Source organism: Triturus cristatus, chromosome 2_1 (assembly GCF_964204655.1).
Source record: "Triturus cristatus chromosome 2_1, aTriCri1.1, whole genome shotgun sequence".
NCBI classification, from domain to species: domain Eukaryota; kingdom Metazoa; phylum Chordata; class Amphibia; order Caudata; family Salamandridae; genus Triturus; species Triturus cristatus.
The window spans coordinates 421,882,033-421,901,841 of record NC_140581.1 but is presented as its reverse complement, the minus strand read 5'-3'; the positions used below and the strand labels follow the sequence as shown (position 1 = coordinate 421,901,841).

At 40.3% G+C, this 19,809-nt stretch overlaps 1 protein-coding gene across 1 annotated transcript in view; it reads left to right on the top strand.

Moving 5' to 3' along the window:
- The window catches only part of TRIM23 (tripartite motif containing 23), a 536,318-nt gene that overhangs the window by 337,443 nt on the left and 179,066 nt on the right, over positions 1-19,809 (top strand). Inside the window, exons 7-9 of the mRNA XM_085631767.1 lie at positions 2,251-2,385; positions 19,326-19,455; positions 19,550-19,660. Coding sequence (XP_085487893.1) covers positions 2,251-2,385; positions 19,326-19,455; positions 19,550-19,660 — 376 coding nt within the window. The remainder of the gene's footprint in view (positions 1-2,250; positions 2,386-19,325; positions 19,456-19,549; positions 19,661-19,809) is intronic.

The window sequence follows — 19,809 nt, the reverse complement described above, 5'->3', positions numbered from 1 at the left end:
AACAAGCCAAGGACAACCCAAGGATAACACCAAACCTCCAGGGCCTTCAGGTACTTCTCCATAGACAACATAATGCTTGAACTCATCTCTCACCCCATCACCCCAGCACAAACACCCTTCTAAACAACTTCAACAACGTTTTGGAAAGTTATGTGGACATTCACGCCCAATCCAGCATATAAGTTCAAAGTTAAAGCCTTCTAGTGTTCTAAAGATCTTGCTGTCAATAAACGATCCATCCACAGATAGGAAAGAAAATGGAAGAAAAACCGAACTCCTGAGGACCTATTGTTACTGAAGTCCTTCTGTTCAACACGGAGACAGCTTATGACAGCAAAATACTATACCAGCACATCAATGAAGCCACTGCAACTAACAGAAGCAGAATACAGTACTAGGCAGTGAAGCACTGCATCATCCCCCTGCCCGACCCACTTATTCGTCACTCCACCAAGCTCTAAAGTTACTTTGTTACCGGTTAGCAAACAGTTCTCTCCTTGGTTGGCCTAGAGTGCATTCAATGAGCAGAAAAATGGCTACCAGGCCTCTATTGAGCAATGTCACCACTTTAGGAATATGTAAGGCCTCCACATAGAGGTCAGGCCACACAGCGTCTGTCTTGATACTTTTATATTGATTTGGACTCCAGGTAAATGTCCAGGTAGGCCAGGCTTCTTGAAGGAATCGGATGGGTGATAGTTGATTCTGTTTCACTCTCTTATCTTGCTTTCTAATGGGGTCAGCTTGCTTTTCTATTCTGTGCTTATTGCAACTGAGAAGGATCCAGTAAAAGAGAAAGAAAAGATACTTACCTCTAATCCTAATTCTTCTCCAGGTGAATCCGTATTGAAGTCATTAGCAACTCTCTCATCTCCTTGGATAAGTGGGCTTACATTGTTTTTCTGTTGCACCTATGGTGGTCTTCTTTCTGTTAAAATTAACTGACCTGTCCTGTTTTGTGCATGATGGGACTCGGGAAGAAAGGTGAATCCTTAAAGGCACAGCATCAGTTTATACGCTCATGTCTGTTGCAGCCCATCTGCTAACATTGCCGTTCATTTCCTTTCTTTAAAAAAAACTTTGTGAAAGATGTTTCTAGTCACCTTTTGCTAAATTAGTGACTATTTAATTAAATTGGCTTCTTGTGAAAAAAAATACATTTGGCTTATTTTTGACATTATTTGGCTGCAAGTAAAAAATATTGTTATTTAAAGCACACGTTTCTACTGATAAGCTTTCCATATGTATACATATATGTATATATAGAATTTTAGAAAAGTACTACGGGATCCCTCGTGTGGACAGGACAATTCAATGCTTATGACTTTGAGGAGTATTGCCATGAAGAAGTAGGATTACAAGTGAGTAACTTTTCCTTATTTCCCATTATCTGGCAAACATTCTGTTTATTGCACCTAATATATAGCGATCACTGCTTGTAATGAGGACCTCAACCAAGAAGAGGTGCCAATTACAGGCAAGTGGTTAGTGCGTGTAAAAATGGTGTATTTTTCATTAATTTGGATACTTTATTATTCAAGCTAAATTTGCCTATGGGAATTTCCATAATGAAAAGAAAATGCACTTATTTTGGGGGCTTTACTCTTCTACCGTTTGACTAATCTGCACAAAGACTGGCAGAGTGAAATCTTGATTTGTGTACTGTGTTCGCTAAAGGTTTGATATAAATTGATCGGAAGAGTGGAGTACAAAGTTATTAACGATGCAAAAACTGGTTTTCTTGCAGAGACCTGAATGTACTATCTGGAGTTAAGACATGAAAAAAACGTGAACAATAGTCACTTGTAACATAAAAGTTTGTTCAAGCCACACAAAAGTTAAATAATGCACCAAATTCGACTAAAATAATGATTCATACTTTATTACAATATCCAATACATTTTAATGTTTGTGTTTTCTGATCATTTTCAAATCGCAAAACCTTTGTATTATCAAAATCTTAGTCTCAATGCAGGGTGTATGTAAACATACTTACATTTCTAAAAAGTGTCAATTTGTAGAAATGCAAACAAAATAGCAGCCAATAGTTTATGGAAAATGCAATAGTATACACGCACAGACACACACAAGGTAGTATGCCCTTATATTATTAAGTTGCGAGTGGGAAATGAAATTATTTTTTGTAGCTGAGTACTAGTAGGGTGGGCAGAGATTTTAAAATATAATGCAATCAACCTGTATGTTTGCATGTTTAAATAATTGTATCATTTTACATTTGTATCCTCTCAGGATGACTGTAGAGTGGTTCTTGCAAAGCTGGAGATTACAAGGTTACTGGAAACACTGCAGAAGCAACAGCAACAATTTACAGAGCTTGCAGATAATATTCAGCTGGATGCCAGCATACCTGTCACTTTTACAAAGGTACAGCATGGCTGATCAGTCCACACAGTATATGAAAATAGAAATTCTTGCTGTGAAATATATAATTCCTAGAAACGAATTAACTTTGATTTTGGTGAAGAAAGAGGGGTTGTGGGAGTGAATAGGTTTTCTTTTGAATTCCAACTAAGCTACTGTTTGAAGTCCATCCGTCTTATACTGATGCATGGTTAGCATCAGATTTGGAGTAGATGGCTATATATGAAGGAAAGTTGGTACAATGAGTGCTGGAGCAGGGGTGTTTGCTGGTACCTTTCCCGCTTACCTTGTACATTTGAGATATTCTTTGACTATACAATATTGTGCGGATATTGCATCCTAAATTAGTTGGATCATAGATTATCTCGATTGTTTATGATAGTGCCACTTTGTGTTGGATTCATATGCCAGTAGGTCTAAAAAGAAAGCTGATTGGTCTTGGTCAATATTGTCTAATTTACTGTATTGAAATCAACCAGATAAATTGCCTTGCCCTGTAGAAAGTGTATATGTAGCTGGAAGGTGGGATAAAATCCACTTTTGGCTGATCCATTTTTTGCATGTCATGGGACCCCTTGGAATAATCCTTCATAGGGAGTGGCCATTTTTAAATGGGAAAAGTGAAATCGCTGGCAGAAATGGCCCCTCTAAGGCAGTTCAGTGCTAGTTTTGGAGCATGTCCCTTTAGCACTATGTTGCACATTTATTGTAGCAATATTGTTTCTGTTCTTTTATATGAAGCTGTGATAAAAATGAAACTAATAAACTTGAACGTAAACTGTAGAAACACTCCCTAAACCTAGGAGGATCAACTACTTTGGAGCTGATTCAGCTAGAGCTAGTCCCGAAATCTTCCAGAATAACTGTATTTTAGCAGTCCTTTTCTATTTTGTGTAAAATAATATAACTGAAGCCCGGTAACCTATTGCAATCATTCAAAAAGAGAAAATGAATTGTTCCAAAGTTAAATGGGTGAGGCTGGGGCATTGGGTGATTATTACCAAGATGCATCGGGTGCCTGTGGCTTCAGTATTAATGAATGACCAGGATATTGGTTTTCTCTGTGCTGTGAGGACCAGCACAAATGCTTAATTCAACATTTTCCATGTATCCGTAACATATATAGAACAACACACAGTCCACTAAAATAATTGAAATTATTTGAGCTATTAGAGTTATGTAGAAACAATTATATGGAAGTCTGACATTTGAATGTTTTGAGGATGATGATGAATACAGAGAGTCGACCAGTTTCATTGATTGGGAGCGCATCATTATCTAAAAAGATTGTGTTTCTTAAAGCAACACTTGGGTCTACTCATCTTTGTTGTATCAGTTTACCAAGTTGAAATGTGAAATATAAAAAAATAAGGCTGTTCTGAATATAGCACACAGTACAGACTGTGTCCATCATCATCTGAATTGTGCGATGCAGATGAAATTGAAGATTAAAGTTTAGGATTGAAACCTTCATTAAGTTGGAAAGCTATGCTTTGTGTGGAACAAAAATTCCATGTTATTCACATACTTAATGGCTTAAAAGTCTAGCGAGGGGAATGAGAAATGAATTCTAGCCTGCTTTATCTCCAGCTTGTGCTTGGTTTATTTAATTGAATCAGGCATGTAAAATTGTCATGATCTATATACCTTTGGGCTTTGTTTTTTCCCCCGTTTGTCCCCAGTGGGTTCCTAGGCTTTCAAAAGTAGATGCAGAGCGCAGTGATGCCTGTTGCCACGGGCCTCTGGTATGCCTCGATTCTCCCTCTTGGCCTGCTCCAAATTGTACTCAAATCACTAAAATATATAGATATCTCATCAATCGAGATCTTGCGAGGCTTCGTATACTTGGCGGCTAGCTTTGGTGTTGTTTAATTCATAAATTGCGGTCTACAATGAGACCGTGCTTATCCTCCTAATCATCTACCATGGCCACATGATACGGTTAATGCTTCTCACCTCTTCATGACTACAGTGATTCTGTCTGATAATGGTCCTTGAAACCTACCGAAAAATAAAAAGGAAGGTAAGGTTTTGTATTCTAGCAATTTCTCATTTTTGGAATGTTCCTTTCCCTAATATTCTTTCTGCTGTTTAACCTTGATGAACATGTTTGGAAGAAAAGGGGTACCCCTGAGATTAATTCCTAAATCATGGTGCTTATAACAGTTGTTAACAAAACAATTTAGGAACAATGTTAGAGAACATTAAGACCTACAAAGCGGACAAAAAGAATAAATGTATATACCAGTGGGTACAATTTAATCAAGTAATTTTTATTTTTGTCACTTTATATGTAAGTTATAAAAAGATAGCGTATCATAATCATATTCTGTTGATACCTTCAAATCAAAAACAAATGATAAGACATAAGTGTCACATGAATATTTACAGAAAGTTTTTTACAAAATGACAGATTGCAACTTCAAGTTGTCATGGCTGGGTAGATGTGAAATTCTACGCGCGTTTCGGCTTGTAGCCTTCTTCAGGATGCCATGAAACTGTGCTTTCTTTATCCTAAACAAGATATATACAATTCACAATGAATAATACAGTCCGCATGTAGGTACTGATTGTACTAATAAGTCTATAATCTAAGAAAGTTAAAGCTAAAGATCAAATATCATACAATTATTTGTCCTATAAATGGCCCTTTGGTGTCCATCCAATATGTACAGTTCTAAAAACAAAAGCAACGGAGTATTGTTGCGTGATACCTTATAACCATAATATTCTGTGAGATTGATGAGAACTGTGAAAACCAATAAAGCAGGTGAAAAGAGGATATTGTGTGATAGACAAGAGAGTAAGTTTGCATGTCCAATGACTAGTGGTGGATTTGAATAGAACAATGAGAAAATAGGTCTTCCACAGGCCAAAGATCCGATACAGCTATAAATGGAGACCACAAACTGGTGTCAGAGTAGTGGTGGTTAAGACTGTCTAATACCTTAATCGGATAGCGATATCCTCAAAATGAAAATGAGATGGCGATGTCCAAGGAGCATTATAGAGGTATTAGTCCAATCGATGGAGGAAGAAATTGCCTGGACAGATAAAACAGTAGAAGGATACCCTAAACATGATGACGCTGAGATAAAGGTGTGTCTGATATTGTGCTAGAAAAACCACAATGGGATACCTTAGTTTAGTGGTTTAAGTCCTTCCATATGGGTATTGAGGAATGGGTATCCATAGTTGAAGATTTGTCACATAGATCGAGCGCTGTGGACCGAGAAAAAGCGCTTATTTGCTGGGTGCGCAAAGGGATTAATTGTTGATATTAAGTGAGGAAGATATACCTCCAAAAGGATCGAATATGAGGTGGTACTCGGTTCACTGGTAGAAAGGGTTGCTGCTGAGGTAAGGTACTGGGGTGAAAATTAATCTATTAGGCCGTCATGTTTGACTGTACAGAGGAATGACATATTGGATTCAAAATTCTATGCTTACCTATATGTGTGAGCGTACGTCAGGGATACGGGGGTTCTCCTGGCTTCGGATAGATCCCTAGAAGAATAAGGAAAAGGGGCAACTTAGCCTAATAGTCATTGGGTCGAGGGAGGAAAGGTGGAAAGTGGACTATGGAAGAAGACTGATGGGGGGCAAAGCAGTGGTCCAGTATGGTTACTTACTGTTTCAAGACCCCCTATCTTCCGAAATACGCTGGAGAGCCGAGTAAGTCGAGGACCGCAGAGACGGCTGGGTGAAGTAGCCACACGGAAACCAGCAATTGTGGTTGTATTTATGTAGAGGTAGAAAGCGGTCAACATGATTTCTAATTGAACCGGAAGCGGATGGATCGAATGACCTCCGGAGTTTTGAAAGTATGTTATGGGTGTCATGCTGCCCGATGCCACTATGGCAGCCATCTTTGAGTGGTGGATAAAAGTGTGATGAGATGGGAGAGGGAAACGTTATGTGTGCCAGACATTGTGGAAACAATCAATGTGAATAGCTAAGCTGGGTAAAGATGCCACCCTATGTGTAAGGAATGGCTCTACCTGCAAACCGATGATGTCAAAGATATAAGTGTAAAGACTTATAGAGAAGTAACCGCCATTTTGGAATGGGAATTCTATGTATGTTGTGTGGGTTACAGCGTTTTTAATACGAAAGGCTTACAAGGATCCCTAAAGATATAGAACCTCCTTGAACAGTGAATACTGATGAAAAAGATTCTAGGGAGTCAGAAATGCGAGGAGTAATTAATGCAGGTGAGAGGAAACTGCCACGTCTGGGCGATAATACCATGTGGGATGCCGATCTTAAGAACGAGTTTGAATGGAGATATATGATCGCGTGAGTCAAGAGAATAACCCTGTATGATTCATTAATTAGGGTGTATTCAAATCATGTAGAAAATACTGAGATGATACTGAAAAATAGATCCAGAGGATGATCGCAGTGTTATCTTAGTACCTGGTACCATGGGATGTCATTGTTCATTCCCTTCTGGTATGTATTGAGAGAGAAGATCCAAAAGACCTCTCTACATTTACGTATCTTGGTGCTGGTAATGCTTGTATTGATGTTGATTTTTTCTAGGATTAACCATCTTATTTGGTGCTCACTGTGTTTGGCTTCCACATAGTGTCGTACAAGAGGCGCTTGGATTTTTTGCGTGCGAATTGCCGACCTGTGTTCTGTAAGCCGTGTGGCCATAGATCGTGCAGTTTCGCCCACGTATCCTTTGTCGCATGGGCACAAAAGTAAATAAATGATATTGGTCGTTTTGCAATTGGTATGAGTTTTCAACTGTAGCTGTATTTTGTTAAAAGTAAAGGTTGATGTCTCTATCGCAAACTTACAGGCTACACATGATAAGCATTTGTAATTGCCTACAGGTCTAGTCTGGCCTGAGAGAGATGTCTGGATCTTGGGTTTGGTGGTACTTGTCATGCGGGAGCGAACCATGAGATCTTTTAGGTTTTTGTTTTTCCTATATGCATATAGGGGTTTAGGAATGATATTCTCTCTTGCTTTTGTGGCATTGAGAATGTGCCAATTAGAGTTGATCATTTGGCGGCTCTTTTCATTCATGGTAGAATGTCTAGTCACAAAGACTATCCTAGAGTTAGTGGGTTTGAGCTGTGGGATTAACAGATGTTGTCTGTCAAAAAATCTGGCTCTTTTATACGAGTCCCGCACTAACCGTTTAGGGTAGCCTCGAACTATGAACTTGGATTTCATAAGTTCTGCTTGAGTATCAAATTCCCGTAGATTGGTACAATTTCTACGAAGACGGCCGAATTGGCCGAATGGGATACTTGTCTTTTGTGTGTGGGGATGGTAACTGTCAAAATGGAGAAGGGTATTGCGTGCTGTGGGTTTTGTATATAGATCTACCTCTAGGTGGTCGTCTTTGTGTTGGATCAAAATGTCTAGAAATTCCAATTGTTGGTTACTAGTGTTGGCTGTAAAGATGATATTTTTGTCACATAGATTAAGCCAAGACACGAAATCAGTGACGTCTGTGGTGTCATCTCGCCAGATGAAAAAAACGTCGTCTATGTACCTGGACCATGAAAATAAAGACTCGCTATATGGGGCAATTTCATTATAGATGTACTGTTTCTCATATAGGGCCATATAGATATTTGCCACTGTGGGGGCACAAGACGCCCCCATGCTGACGCCTTTGGTTTGTTTATAGAGTGTACCATTGAACTCAAAGGTGTTATCAGTGAGTACTATGTGGAGACACTCTAAGACAAAAGTTCTAGGACAGTCTATCTCATACGTGTTCATGAACCAGTTCACCGCTTCCATAGCTCCTTCTTGTGGAATATTTGAATAGAGAGCTTCAATATCCATGGTGACCATGGTGTGTCTATTGTTGTTAAACTGAAGATTCTCTACATTATTGATCATGTCTCGGGTGTCCTTGATGTACGAAGGAATCTGTGGGACATGTTTCCTCAAAAGGGAGTCCACATATTTGGACAGGGGCTCCGTGACTGATCCAATGGTTGCGACTATAGGTCTGTAAGGTGGATTGTGGATATTCTTGTGGATCTTAGGAACTCCATAAATGGCAGCCATTTTGGGTTGTTGCACATTGAGGAATTGCCATTCTTTGTCACAAATCCAATCTCGTTCGAATGCTCGATTGGTTATGGAGAGTATGGATTGCTGTACTTTTTTGGTAGGGTCTTTAGTTATGGAAGTATAATGAAGTGGGTTGGATAACATGGTATCCATCTGTGAGATGTATTTGTCTCTATCAACCTTGATGAACATTCCATTTTTCATTTCAAGAAGCTGAGAGTAAGCAACTGTTCTACTTACCTCTGAAGTTGTTCCACTGGCATAGAGTTGCCTGCAGAAGAGGAATTTGACCGTCCTGTATAGGAACCTTCAACTGAGACAGCAGTGTGCTTTGACTTATGGCACCATAACCCACTGGTGCTTTTGATCGGGAGGCCTTATTAACCCAGGAAAGTGTTTGTAGGGCACCCAAAAGCAATATTGTGAATGAAGTTACTCTACATCCGACTTGTGACAAGCTTGTTTGTTGCTGTGCGAACTTGCTGCTATGTGGATTTGCACTGTGATCGCATTGCTTTCCAAGTGTGATAATAGGTTCCCCAAATTCCGTGATTATGAAACAGCTAGTTATCAGAGTTTTTTGTGAGCTGTGTAGCCAAAGGTTTTGCCAAAGCTATTAACATAAAGTTATTGAAAACAAACAAATAGTTTTTGTGGAGTCAGAATGAATTTATGGCATTGAATAAAGAAATGGCTAGTGCACCTGCATCTAGACCGTTTGATACTCGCCACAAAACTGTGTTTATGACCAATGCTATTATTAACTTTTTGGGTGCAGTGCTGTTTATGAAGGATGGTTTTTGTGTATAAATTTCTATGAGATTTTCAAGTTTTAACATCAGCATTAAATAAAATTGTCTCGCCACTTTTTGTTTACATGCACATCTTCATTCCTTTTCAACACCCCCCTTCCCTCCCTCCACTCATGCTAACATGTATAGTGCAGGTTGAATACATACTATAATATTCATGTATTCCCACATTGGAGCTTGACAACTTCAAGCATAGTTTAGTAGTCTGCAGGACAAAACAAGGGCCCTCCCCCATCAACTACAATACTTCCATCTGTCCCTGTGTAAGGGCGCCCTCAGATCAAAGGGAGGAAACTCATCTGGTGGCATTACCAACTCCGAAATAATTGCAGCACCTGCTTCACTAATGATAGCTACTACCTTAGGAAATGGACTGTTTCCTCTGCCCTTTGTTATAAACATGGCCTCCCATATTGCTCCATCCCCCTCACTGTCATTTCTTTGACTCCGAAACTAAGGTGTCTCCTCTGCTTCACTTTTCCCCTTCCATGCTATTTTGTTCCGAGTCCCAGTGCAACACTGACACAGCAAATGTGCACTGGCCACCCCATGCAAGCAAAGAGGGATAGAAAAACTGCTATAATTTGAGGTTAAAAGTTAAAGAAACAGGGGTAACCCTATAACCCAAGGAACCTGGGCCTCATCAACAAAATATAAACAATGATTCCATAGGGAAACAATTACTTTCAATAATAATAAATCAAGAATCACAGCATATATGAATCAATTAAATAATCAATATTAAACAAAATTATACAATTTTAGATATAACAATTTATTCCTTATATTTTGAATTGAGGTAAGCAAAATCCGAAAATTGAAAAAATAAAGCTAAGGCTGTATATACAATATTTTTAGAAAACGACGCAGTGAACAAGTGAATAAAGTGACTTAGTGCAATAAGTGACAGTGCAAATAATTACAGTATATGTACGTATTTACACAATGTAACAAAAATATATACAAGATTCCTTATTTTGAAAAAGTCCTTAGTTTCCTCATGGGTATACGATAGACCTTGTAAAGCACGTATCCTATCTATTTATTGTCAACAAGGAAATCAGATTAATAAGGGACTGGAGAACCGTCAGCGTTTCGACCCTACATCAACCGCTAGTTGCAAGTAGTCATATCTGGTCTTCTTCAGGACACAGGAATTGTATACCAGCCTAAGGAAATAAATTGGTATCAATGCTGTGATAAAGAAAAAAAATTTAAAAACAAAAAAGAAGGGAAATCATCCCAAAGGGAACTCACCTAGGATATAGGTGATTGAACAGATTTGACCAATAGTGTTGCAGTTGCCACCTCTTGTAGTCAATCAAAGGGGAACTGCCAGATGACACATATAAAAAAATATAATTGATGAGAATGTATCAAAAAGATTAATTTAACCATTGGGTCAATACAAAAATATTCTTGATAAAGATTTACCAGGCTTGTAACGGATTTAATCTGCACAAAAGGACTCTTATTCTGCCAGGTTGGCTTCTTCTGAATAACTCTCTCCTTATTCTTGCTGCTTTCGTTAACCACACTTGGGTATTTCAACTACAAACCCAAATGGGGATAGTAAATAGAAAGTATGCACCATACACTAGACAAATCAAGCCATTTTAGGTTAAAAAAGCCCAAAATGAAGGCTCACCTGACTTCAGGGTTGAACAATTGCGTATACCACTTCGAAAAAGAATGCAGCCGTCAGGACACAAGTTCCACTATAATGCAGAAGCAAAACATGCTTAGTTTCATCGATTATTATGCAGTTTGCAATAAGCATGCGTCCTATCAGGTGAATCGTTGATGACATCAAAACACCCAGCATCCACTTCAAAAAAGATCATCATTGATCCCAAAATATATTCTATCTGCTAGACAAACTTGGCAACTATATCCAGCATATACGGTATATCACACGCTGTAAAAGGATGAACCTATTCACAAACGGCAAAGGAAAATTAAACTAAGTTCTCCCCAAATGTCCGTGCATTCAGTCACAAACAAAGTGTCAATCCCGTTAATACCACAAAGTATGTAGTGTGACACTCGCTTTAGTGAATAGCCTATGGATAGGAAATGGAACTACCCATGTTGGCTCAACGTGTTCCCTACTAACTTATCATTCAATTCCTTAGCCAACGGAAACACAGTCTGCCCAGATTAGCGCAAAAGTAAATTACAAATGATTAAAGGGCCTCATACCTGACGGTGCTTGATTGCTTCTGTATCTCACGTAACGCTCAACTCGTGTGACTCAACAAGCGCGAGGGACGCGCGTGCAGCAGCTATATTGCTGCTATCCATAGACATCAAAACAGGACTATTATTATCATCGAAACAGACCTCACGCTGCATGACGATTCCTCGTAAGAGCGAAGTGGCACATAATGCCATAATCACTTTGTAGTATGTACCAACAAAAGCAATCCATTTTTGTCATAGATCTACAATATGTTGTTCATCAACTGCATTACAATGTAAGGGTTACACATAAGGAATTAATTGCGGAATAATTTGAGGTTAGTTTGGGCCACTGGAATTAGGTGATTTTGTGCCATGTTGTGTTTTTTTTTATAATTATGGATGTGCCATATGTGACACATATTCCTTCATCTGCTGCATAATATGTAGATTTAAAAAAATTGTCTCCTGTTCAAATAGATCAAAAGTTACTAAAACATGGCGACATGTGTTGGCACACAGTAAAAGGCCCTTCGCAAAAGTTGGCTGGTCATCTTTCTGTTGCTTATTGCTATATTTGGGTGTTAAACTGTTATTCATGAGGTGAAACCTATGTCCAGACAGGGTCAATAAATCTAAAATGGCAAAATAATGAAGTAATACTATGACAAAATGTGCCACACTGTGCCGCAAAATTTTCCTTTTTTGTGCCATATAATTTAGTAACCCATGCCACATAATATGACCCTCCCCTCCCACATAATATCCGTGATCCTGGGTTTAGGTGGCCCTTCATACTACTCAACCCTCTGCAGTTGGTTATGTACAAACATAAAAGCTGCTTGGGAGCTACTACATGCTTTAACTGATTGACTGGAGTGTGTTCTTTTTATGGACAAATATCCAAAATGCTTCTCTGTATAGTCTGACTACTTGTTACTAAAATATATAGGTATAAATAATGATTTACATCTGCACACTGCTTTTTACCTCAGACTGGGACCTCATATCACTGTAAATACACAAGTCATTATTCCCTACTGCCCCAACCAGGATTAAATTCTGTGAGACACTGATCACACACATACATCCGCTGTGATTGCATTAGTTTCATAACTTAAAATAGTACATGTTACACAGATTAGATTAACCTGAATTAATGTGGGGGTGTGGGGTTACCTGAAAGTAAAAATAGTTACTTAATATTTAGTTCGCTTTAGCCCCATTTTTAGACCACAGAGTGATGCTTGTTCTTACAAAGTCTTGGGGCAGTTTACATGGGAACCTTCCAGAGGGACCACTTATAGAATGGATCATTCCTTGCTTCACTGTCTGTGCTAGTCAGATTTTTCTGGGTGCTCCTCACACCGGGAACACTCTGGGCATTTCCTGGAGTGTTTTGCCTCATGCAGGGCCAGATATACTCTTTAATATTTAAGTAGACCTTCAGTTCCTCAAATAGAAAATTCATATTTCAGGTGATATTCCCTCCCCTCTGGTCGTCTGGCTATTGGGCATATACCAGCCTTGGTAAAAAAAAACAGCTCTTTGAGTCCTTTGCGGAGCACTCTGTACCTTGATCAAGAAGAAACTGAAACAAAGGGGAGTGGCTTGGATCCCAATTATTCACACAATTCCTAGACCAAGGATGTGGATCTACTGTCTCAAGCTTCAGAACCGGTTTGGGTTGTGTTGCTCTCACAAGTCGTTATCTGGCTCTTCCTCATACGTGGCCTTTGTGCAAGTTGGTGGCTCTCAGAGCAGGTAGCAGTGTGGCTGGCTCCAAGCATGAGTGTTCTAAACAAAGTCACACTGATGTGTGAAGTCTCTGCACCTAGTTGTCATCCGCCTTACTGAAGTAGCAATTAGGAATACACAGAGGGGAAGGACCTCCTCACCCTGCACAACAGAAACTTAAATTATATCCCTCTCTCCTACCCTCTACCAAATGACAGTGGCAAGGAAAACCTAATTAGCTACCCTTCACTAATAAGATCCTCACTGACTTTCTAAGCAAAGCCCTGTCTCTATTATTACTCACTTCAGTGTCTGGACCTCCTCCCTCCAGCCACAGGAATGCCTGGAATACACTTCCACTGTGCCGTGCAAAACCACAAGCATCCAAAATGTGCCCCACCGGTCCAGTACTCTCTCAAACCACACCCAGTGTCCTAATACCATTTACGTACTACATACTTGCTGCACATACGCACACCCAAAATGCACATAGGCTATCTCTGCAAGGTTCTGGGATTCATGTAACAGTGAAACTTTACTTGAGAGAGATCCGTAGACCCTACTCTGCATCACACAGAAAAATCTCTGGTTACACTAATGATTTGCAAAACCTCAGTATGCTGACACCACCGCATTGTTTCTCACCCCGTGCATAGACCGTAACCCCATACCCACAGTGAGAGCACACTTTGTGCGCTCTTCCAATTCACAGAATAAACTCTGACCCACGCATTTCCAGGCACAGGCCTAGGCCTCTGTACACATTGAAGATTAGTGTATCACTAGAGTCAAACAAAAAGCCAAGATGCCATTTTCACATGCAGCCAGTGCACTCGGGGTAAGGGGCCACGACCATTTAGCCTGCAGGGGAAAGTCTCATTCCAACAGGCTTTTCCACTGGTTTTCCAAGTCAAATTCTTAGACTTCTCCAGTGGTGACTCAAGTCCAAGGATTTTCATTTGGGGAGGGGGTGGTTTGCGATTGGGGGTTAGGAAGATGGCAGCGAAGGGAATACAATTACATGATAGACCTTTTTACCTGTTGCCTGCTAGGGAGAGCGGCCGACCAGCATCTTAAGTGTTTTTAAGTGCGTTTGACAGTCCTCTGCAGCCGAGTGCTACGCCCACCTATGTGAGACATGGATAATGCCTATGCAAACTTGTTTATAATGATTGGAAGAAATGTGTGGCATGGAATATATTAGAGAATCTAAGCGGTTCCTAGTATAGAGAGTCAAAAAGAGCCCAGACCGCTAATATGAATTAGAAAACTCTTTGAGGGATCATTGTGGTGGGCCAGCCGGAGCATGTGTAGGAGAGGAGACAACCTGCATACCTTTTGTGCCCTTTTTAGGTCGAGCCTAGACAGCACTGGAAGCACTGTTGTATGTACTTTGTGGGATCTGGAGTTCAGCCCTAGGACTTGTCTGCTTCTGCCTTTGCTTAAGGACTTTTTTTCTGGCAACTGCCTCTATTTAACTTGCGTGATAGAAAACGACCAGCAGAGGTCAGTAAAATACCAGACTCACTTTAGTATTCCCTAGATTCCAGGCCATAGAAACTTGTATTCTACGAGCACCTGTAGACAATAATATTTTTTTTCAAATCTTGTATTTTCAGTAATATGACCACCAAAGGGCCTGATTTTATATTAAAAACAGAGCTTTGGACAATACAATTTCCCGCTGATATGCAGTATTTCTCTCGCATATCTGGCATGTTCTGCAGTTTGGCGCCTACATTCCCTCCATATTTAGGAACAGTAGATGTTTCAGTACCCCCCTAATGTGCTGCATAACTAAATACATATAAGGTCCCAAAGGCAAGACAGATTGCATTGCAAATGCTTGTTTTTTTCTCTCCTACTGAGAGACTACCAGCTCCACCCAATCTCTCTGCCGGCAGGCCACATGGAAATTACATACATGCAGAACCCCCCAGAACCGATCACAGAACTGAACTGCATAAATACACAAAGTTTTTCTGCATTTTGAGTATTTACTGGCCAGAAGCATGGGCTCCCACACCACTAGTGATCAGGAGAATCCCTAGAGCTCCAGGGAGGGATAGTATCCGCCAAGCTCCTTTCCAGATAAAGGACGAGTAACTTGGGGTCATTGAACCAGACTGCCAAGAGGGGGCTCCTGGACTCAACTTCATGGACAGAGTTTGTCAACTGCTTAGGGGGTGTGCTGGAGGTGCCTTTGCACGAGGAAAGTGTTGCTATGAAGGTGAGGGCTTTAGGAGACCAAGTGAGACAGCTTAATGCTGCCACTGTGACATCGGGAGAGATCTGCACTGCTGTGTATTGGATAGGGCTCGAGGGTCCTATCCTGCCCTATTCCCTTAGTGGACCATGATCCCATTTCAGACGTAGTAGCCCTATCGCCAGTTCATCCTCCCTTCAGCTAGCAATTCTTCATGATACATCTGACATTTCGGATCTATATATCCATACCCACTGCTGGCTGGCCACTTTTTTAGCAATGGCCAAAATGTGGATTTTCCGCCACTAGAGATAGCCCACCAGTCCCACATGCAACAAGTGGTTTAATGAGATGAACAGGGTGGCCCATCACGAACAGACCACCTGCCGGCTTGATTTATATGAGAGGGTTTGGGGTACCTTGCTTGCCTTCGATAGGAGAACCTCTTGAATTCTATTCCTTCTTAGCCATCACTCTCCTAGCCACGTTTAGTTCTTTGTTTGGGAAGTATAGCATGCATGGCCATATATAGCAGCCTCTAGTGGGACTTCTCTATGCCAAGGTCTAAGGCACTCCCCACCATTTACCATACGGGATCCCACATAAACTTACAAAATTGTGTTTAGGACCACCCTTATACCCTTTACTGCCCCTTCATAAAAGCTTTGGTTTCTGGGTTTTGTGGGTACCCCAGCAGGACCCATCTCCATTCTCCATACCCTCATTTTTCTGTACCGCCTCCTCCTCACCCACTGCACTCGCTTAGCCAGCACAGAACACTCCCATATATGCTCCTGGTTAGGGCGCTCACGGCACACCCGGTTGTTAGTCATGAACAGTCTTCCCTAAATTCCTTTTGGGTGGGGGTAAATTTGGGAGTGGGTTTGTGGGTTTCTTTCTTCCTTAGTCTTGAGTTTTTTTCCCTCTTTGTTTTAGTTCTTGCCTAGATGAAGTCCTCTCTTATATTGTCACCAATCAGTGTACTAATTTTATGTTGTGCTGTTAATCTATTCCACTATTTTTTGGGAATGTTAGTGTCGATTACAGTCCCTTATGTCATTGTCCCATTTCCATGACCACCACCTCCTCAGATTTGTGACCCCACAGCCGCACTCCTGTAGTTATGCATACGGCACAATTATGCAATCCCCAGCTTTTATTTATTTCTACCTTCCTATAGGTAAGTGGCCCGAGTTTGGGTCAGCTGGATGGACTGTTTATTTTCTGTTGATTCTTGCAGAAATCGTTTCTCTCATGCGAATGTAAACATACCGATGCTTTTGTACTGCAATTTCGAATAAATAAATAGTTTTAAAAATGAATTTAAAAGTAAAGTTATATAGTGAAATCCTTGATAAAGAATCGCCGAACATGACGCGAAACACTAGACTGAAATCCTCTTGAGATGGGTTTGTCTCTGTTACAGGTAAGTACCGGAACTTCAGGAATCATGAATTTGACACAGACATGGCTAGACAATGGACTTTAAGGACTAGCTATTAGAAGTAGTTCACATAAACAGACAACCATGTACCCTCCGGTGTGAAAACAGTATAGAAGAGGTATAATCAGTCTTAATCACTAGGTGTTGCTATCACATTTATCTGCCAAACCTGGATCCCAGTCAGACATCCCAGGATGTCAAAAAGATTTGTTTGAACCATAGCTGAGAAGGTAAACCAAACTGAAAGATGCCTTGATGTGCCAGTCACAGAAACATTGTGTTGGGTTGGGTGTGGCAGGGGGCAACAGTGATCAGGTGTGATATGAACGAAGCAGAGCGCCATAGTACTTAAATGACACGTTGGCAGGCGTCTGCTCTGTGTTGTTTTGGCTTTAGATTCTGGCTCTTATTAATCTCACCTAGAAGCGTACCTTAAACCAGGACGTTTGTGAAGGCAGACCTGTAGTGTGAATTTTAGTATAGACCCATTAAATTTTTTTGTATTGTAATTCTTTATTATCATTTTGCAAGAGATTACATCTTGAAAACAATAGCATCGGCCACACACTTACAATGACCAAGTAAACAGTTTAACGAGAAGCTTGTGCGAGGTGTGCCTCTTAGGGGCTGAGAAAAGCATATATTGGTACATATCAGGGGGAGGTGGGGGGGGGGGGGAGTATGAGGGATCCCATGGTCTGATAGACTCATTCATTTTTCCAAACTGTGGGTCGCGTAAGTCCAAGTAATAAAGATGCCTTTACATTCTGTATTTAAGTTGTCACATTTGCTGGGTTACAAAGACATAGGTCAAATGTTAGGCTATGTCTTCTGCTGCTTATGGGGCTGGTGTTTACAAACTCCTCTCACTTTGCAGTTAGAGAATGAAAAGTAAAGTGAATTATGTGACAATCTTGCTGGGGTACATGAAGTGTGAAAGATAAGGCTTCAAGCGCATTGAATTCAAGGCCCTTACCCTGGCATTCAGAGCATCCCAGGGACTAGGCCCTGAGAGCTAGACGCCAACACTACCATCACAACCGGACCCTGCGATCTTACCACCAGTGTCTCCTTGCCAACCCCCACCTTCCTAAGGCCAGGACAGGTGGCAGAGCCTTTACCGTTAGAACCTCTAAACTTTGGAATGCCCTGCCACTCTCCATTCGCTTATCGGAGTCAGAACGAACTTTTCGGCGTGCCATGAAAACCTGCACCTACACCTAGTTTTCTTCTTCTCGCCTGTCTTCAGTCTGCCTCAGCGCCGGGACACCCCCATTGGTGGTAGCTGTGCGCTCGACAAACTCCTTAATAATAAATAGAATGTCATTTTTTTTGTGACACAACGTAATGTGAATACCTTTAAATGAACTGTACACATTCATCAGTTAGGGAAGCAAACATGAATCACTGTTTTTTGGTAATTCTGAAGTGTGATAGAAACAAAGATTTTAATAGGAGCGGAACAAATCAAGACACTTTACTTGGTGATGCACAAATAATAAATGTTCAACCCGATTTCCACACATCATCATTTGTGTGACACATAGTTTTATCAGTAAAACTTTGTCTGAGCAAATGTAGTGACCATTTCAATGAAAAATGTGATGTCTGTAAATGACACTGCCCTACCACACAAGGCTTTAGTTGCAATAAACAAATCACCCGCCTCATGTCCATTAAAGCTAGGGGGTCCTGAAAGTTTGTTGTTCTAAAAACTGGGTCATGGTTCTAAAAAGGTCTGGAAGCCCTGGTATAAACAAGCCTGTTTTTCACACTCGACATCTGTGCAGATCAACCTCATCTATAAAGAGAAAAGCTGTGCTTCCAGTACCAAATTAGGAATGAAAAACCTGAGATTCTCAAAGCAAGGAAGTTTACATAAAAGGAAGGCCTTCTCCTCTGGCCAACCATTCCATTCCATTACTGTTGTGTGAACATTATTCCTTCCAGCTGATATGAGCAGAACAGAAATGCTTCCTCAATGCCACACATAAGGAAAGTACTAGTTTATGCTTCAGAGGCATTTTTATGCAAATATATTTGTGTTTTGATTGAAATAATAACATGAAACATTATAATCCATACAACCAGCTGGTTAGAGGGCTCACAATACTAGAGCGAGAGATACAGGCCATGCATCCAATTAAAAATATCGTCAACTATACATATATTTCCAATAGGCATTTAAGCAGAACAATATCTCTTAGTGATTGTGGGCCTCCCAGGAAAATGTCTGTCCTTTTTTCGGTTATGTACAGTGATTGAGTTCTGTGTCTGCAGGTGTGGTACTGTGCACTTGATTTCGGTGGGTTCAACGGTTGGAGTTGTTACTCTAGATGCACAGTATGCATTTCCATGTTTGTAGCCATTTTATTTATAATTCAGCAGCTCGTATATGCCTTTCTGAACTGGAATTTCAGGGTTGGCTCTCATGTCGAACTGAAATTAATTGCATGTCAAAGAGTGATAAGGGCAATGAAGGTTATTATATATTTCTTGCCGTGTTTATTTACAGGACAATAGAGTACACATTGGACCTAAAATGGAGATTCGAGTTGTAACTCTAGGATTAGATGGAGCTGGAAAAACTACAATTTTATTCAAATTAAAGCAAGATGAGTTCATGCAACCCATTCCTACAATAGGTGAGCAGCACAACAATTTTAATTCAATAAACATGATTTGAAAAATGTATTTTCTGTTGCGATGGGCAGCAACAATGTTATCTTTTTCTTTTAGGTTTTAATGTTGAAACTGTCGAGTACAAAAATCTAAAATTCACCATTTGGGATGTTGGCGGTAAACATAAATTAAGACCTTTGTGGAAGCATTATTATCTTAATACACAAGGTAGGATTAGCATGGTCCTTGATCATTCAATTTTCATTATCCTGTTAAAAGGTTAGTTTGCATTTCTGATTGTTTACAGGAGAATTGACCAGTCATCATATAGAAAATTGCTTTTGTTTTCAACCATGAAGTAAAAATGTTTGTCATAA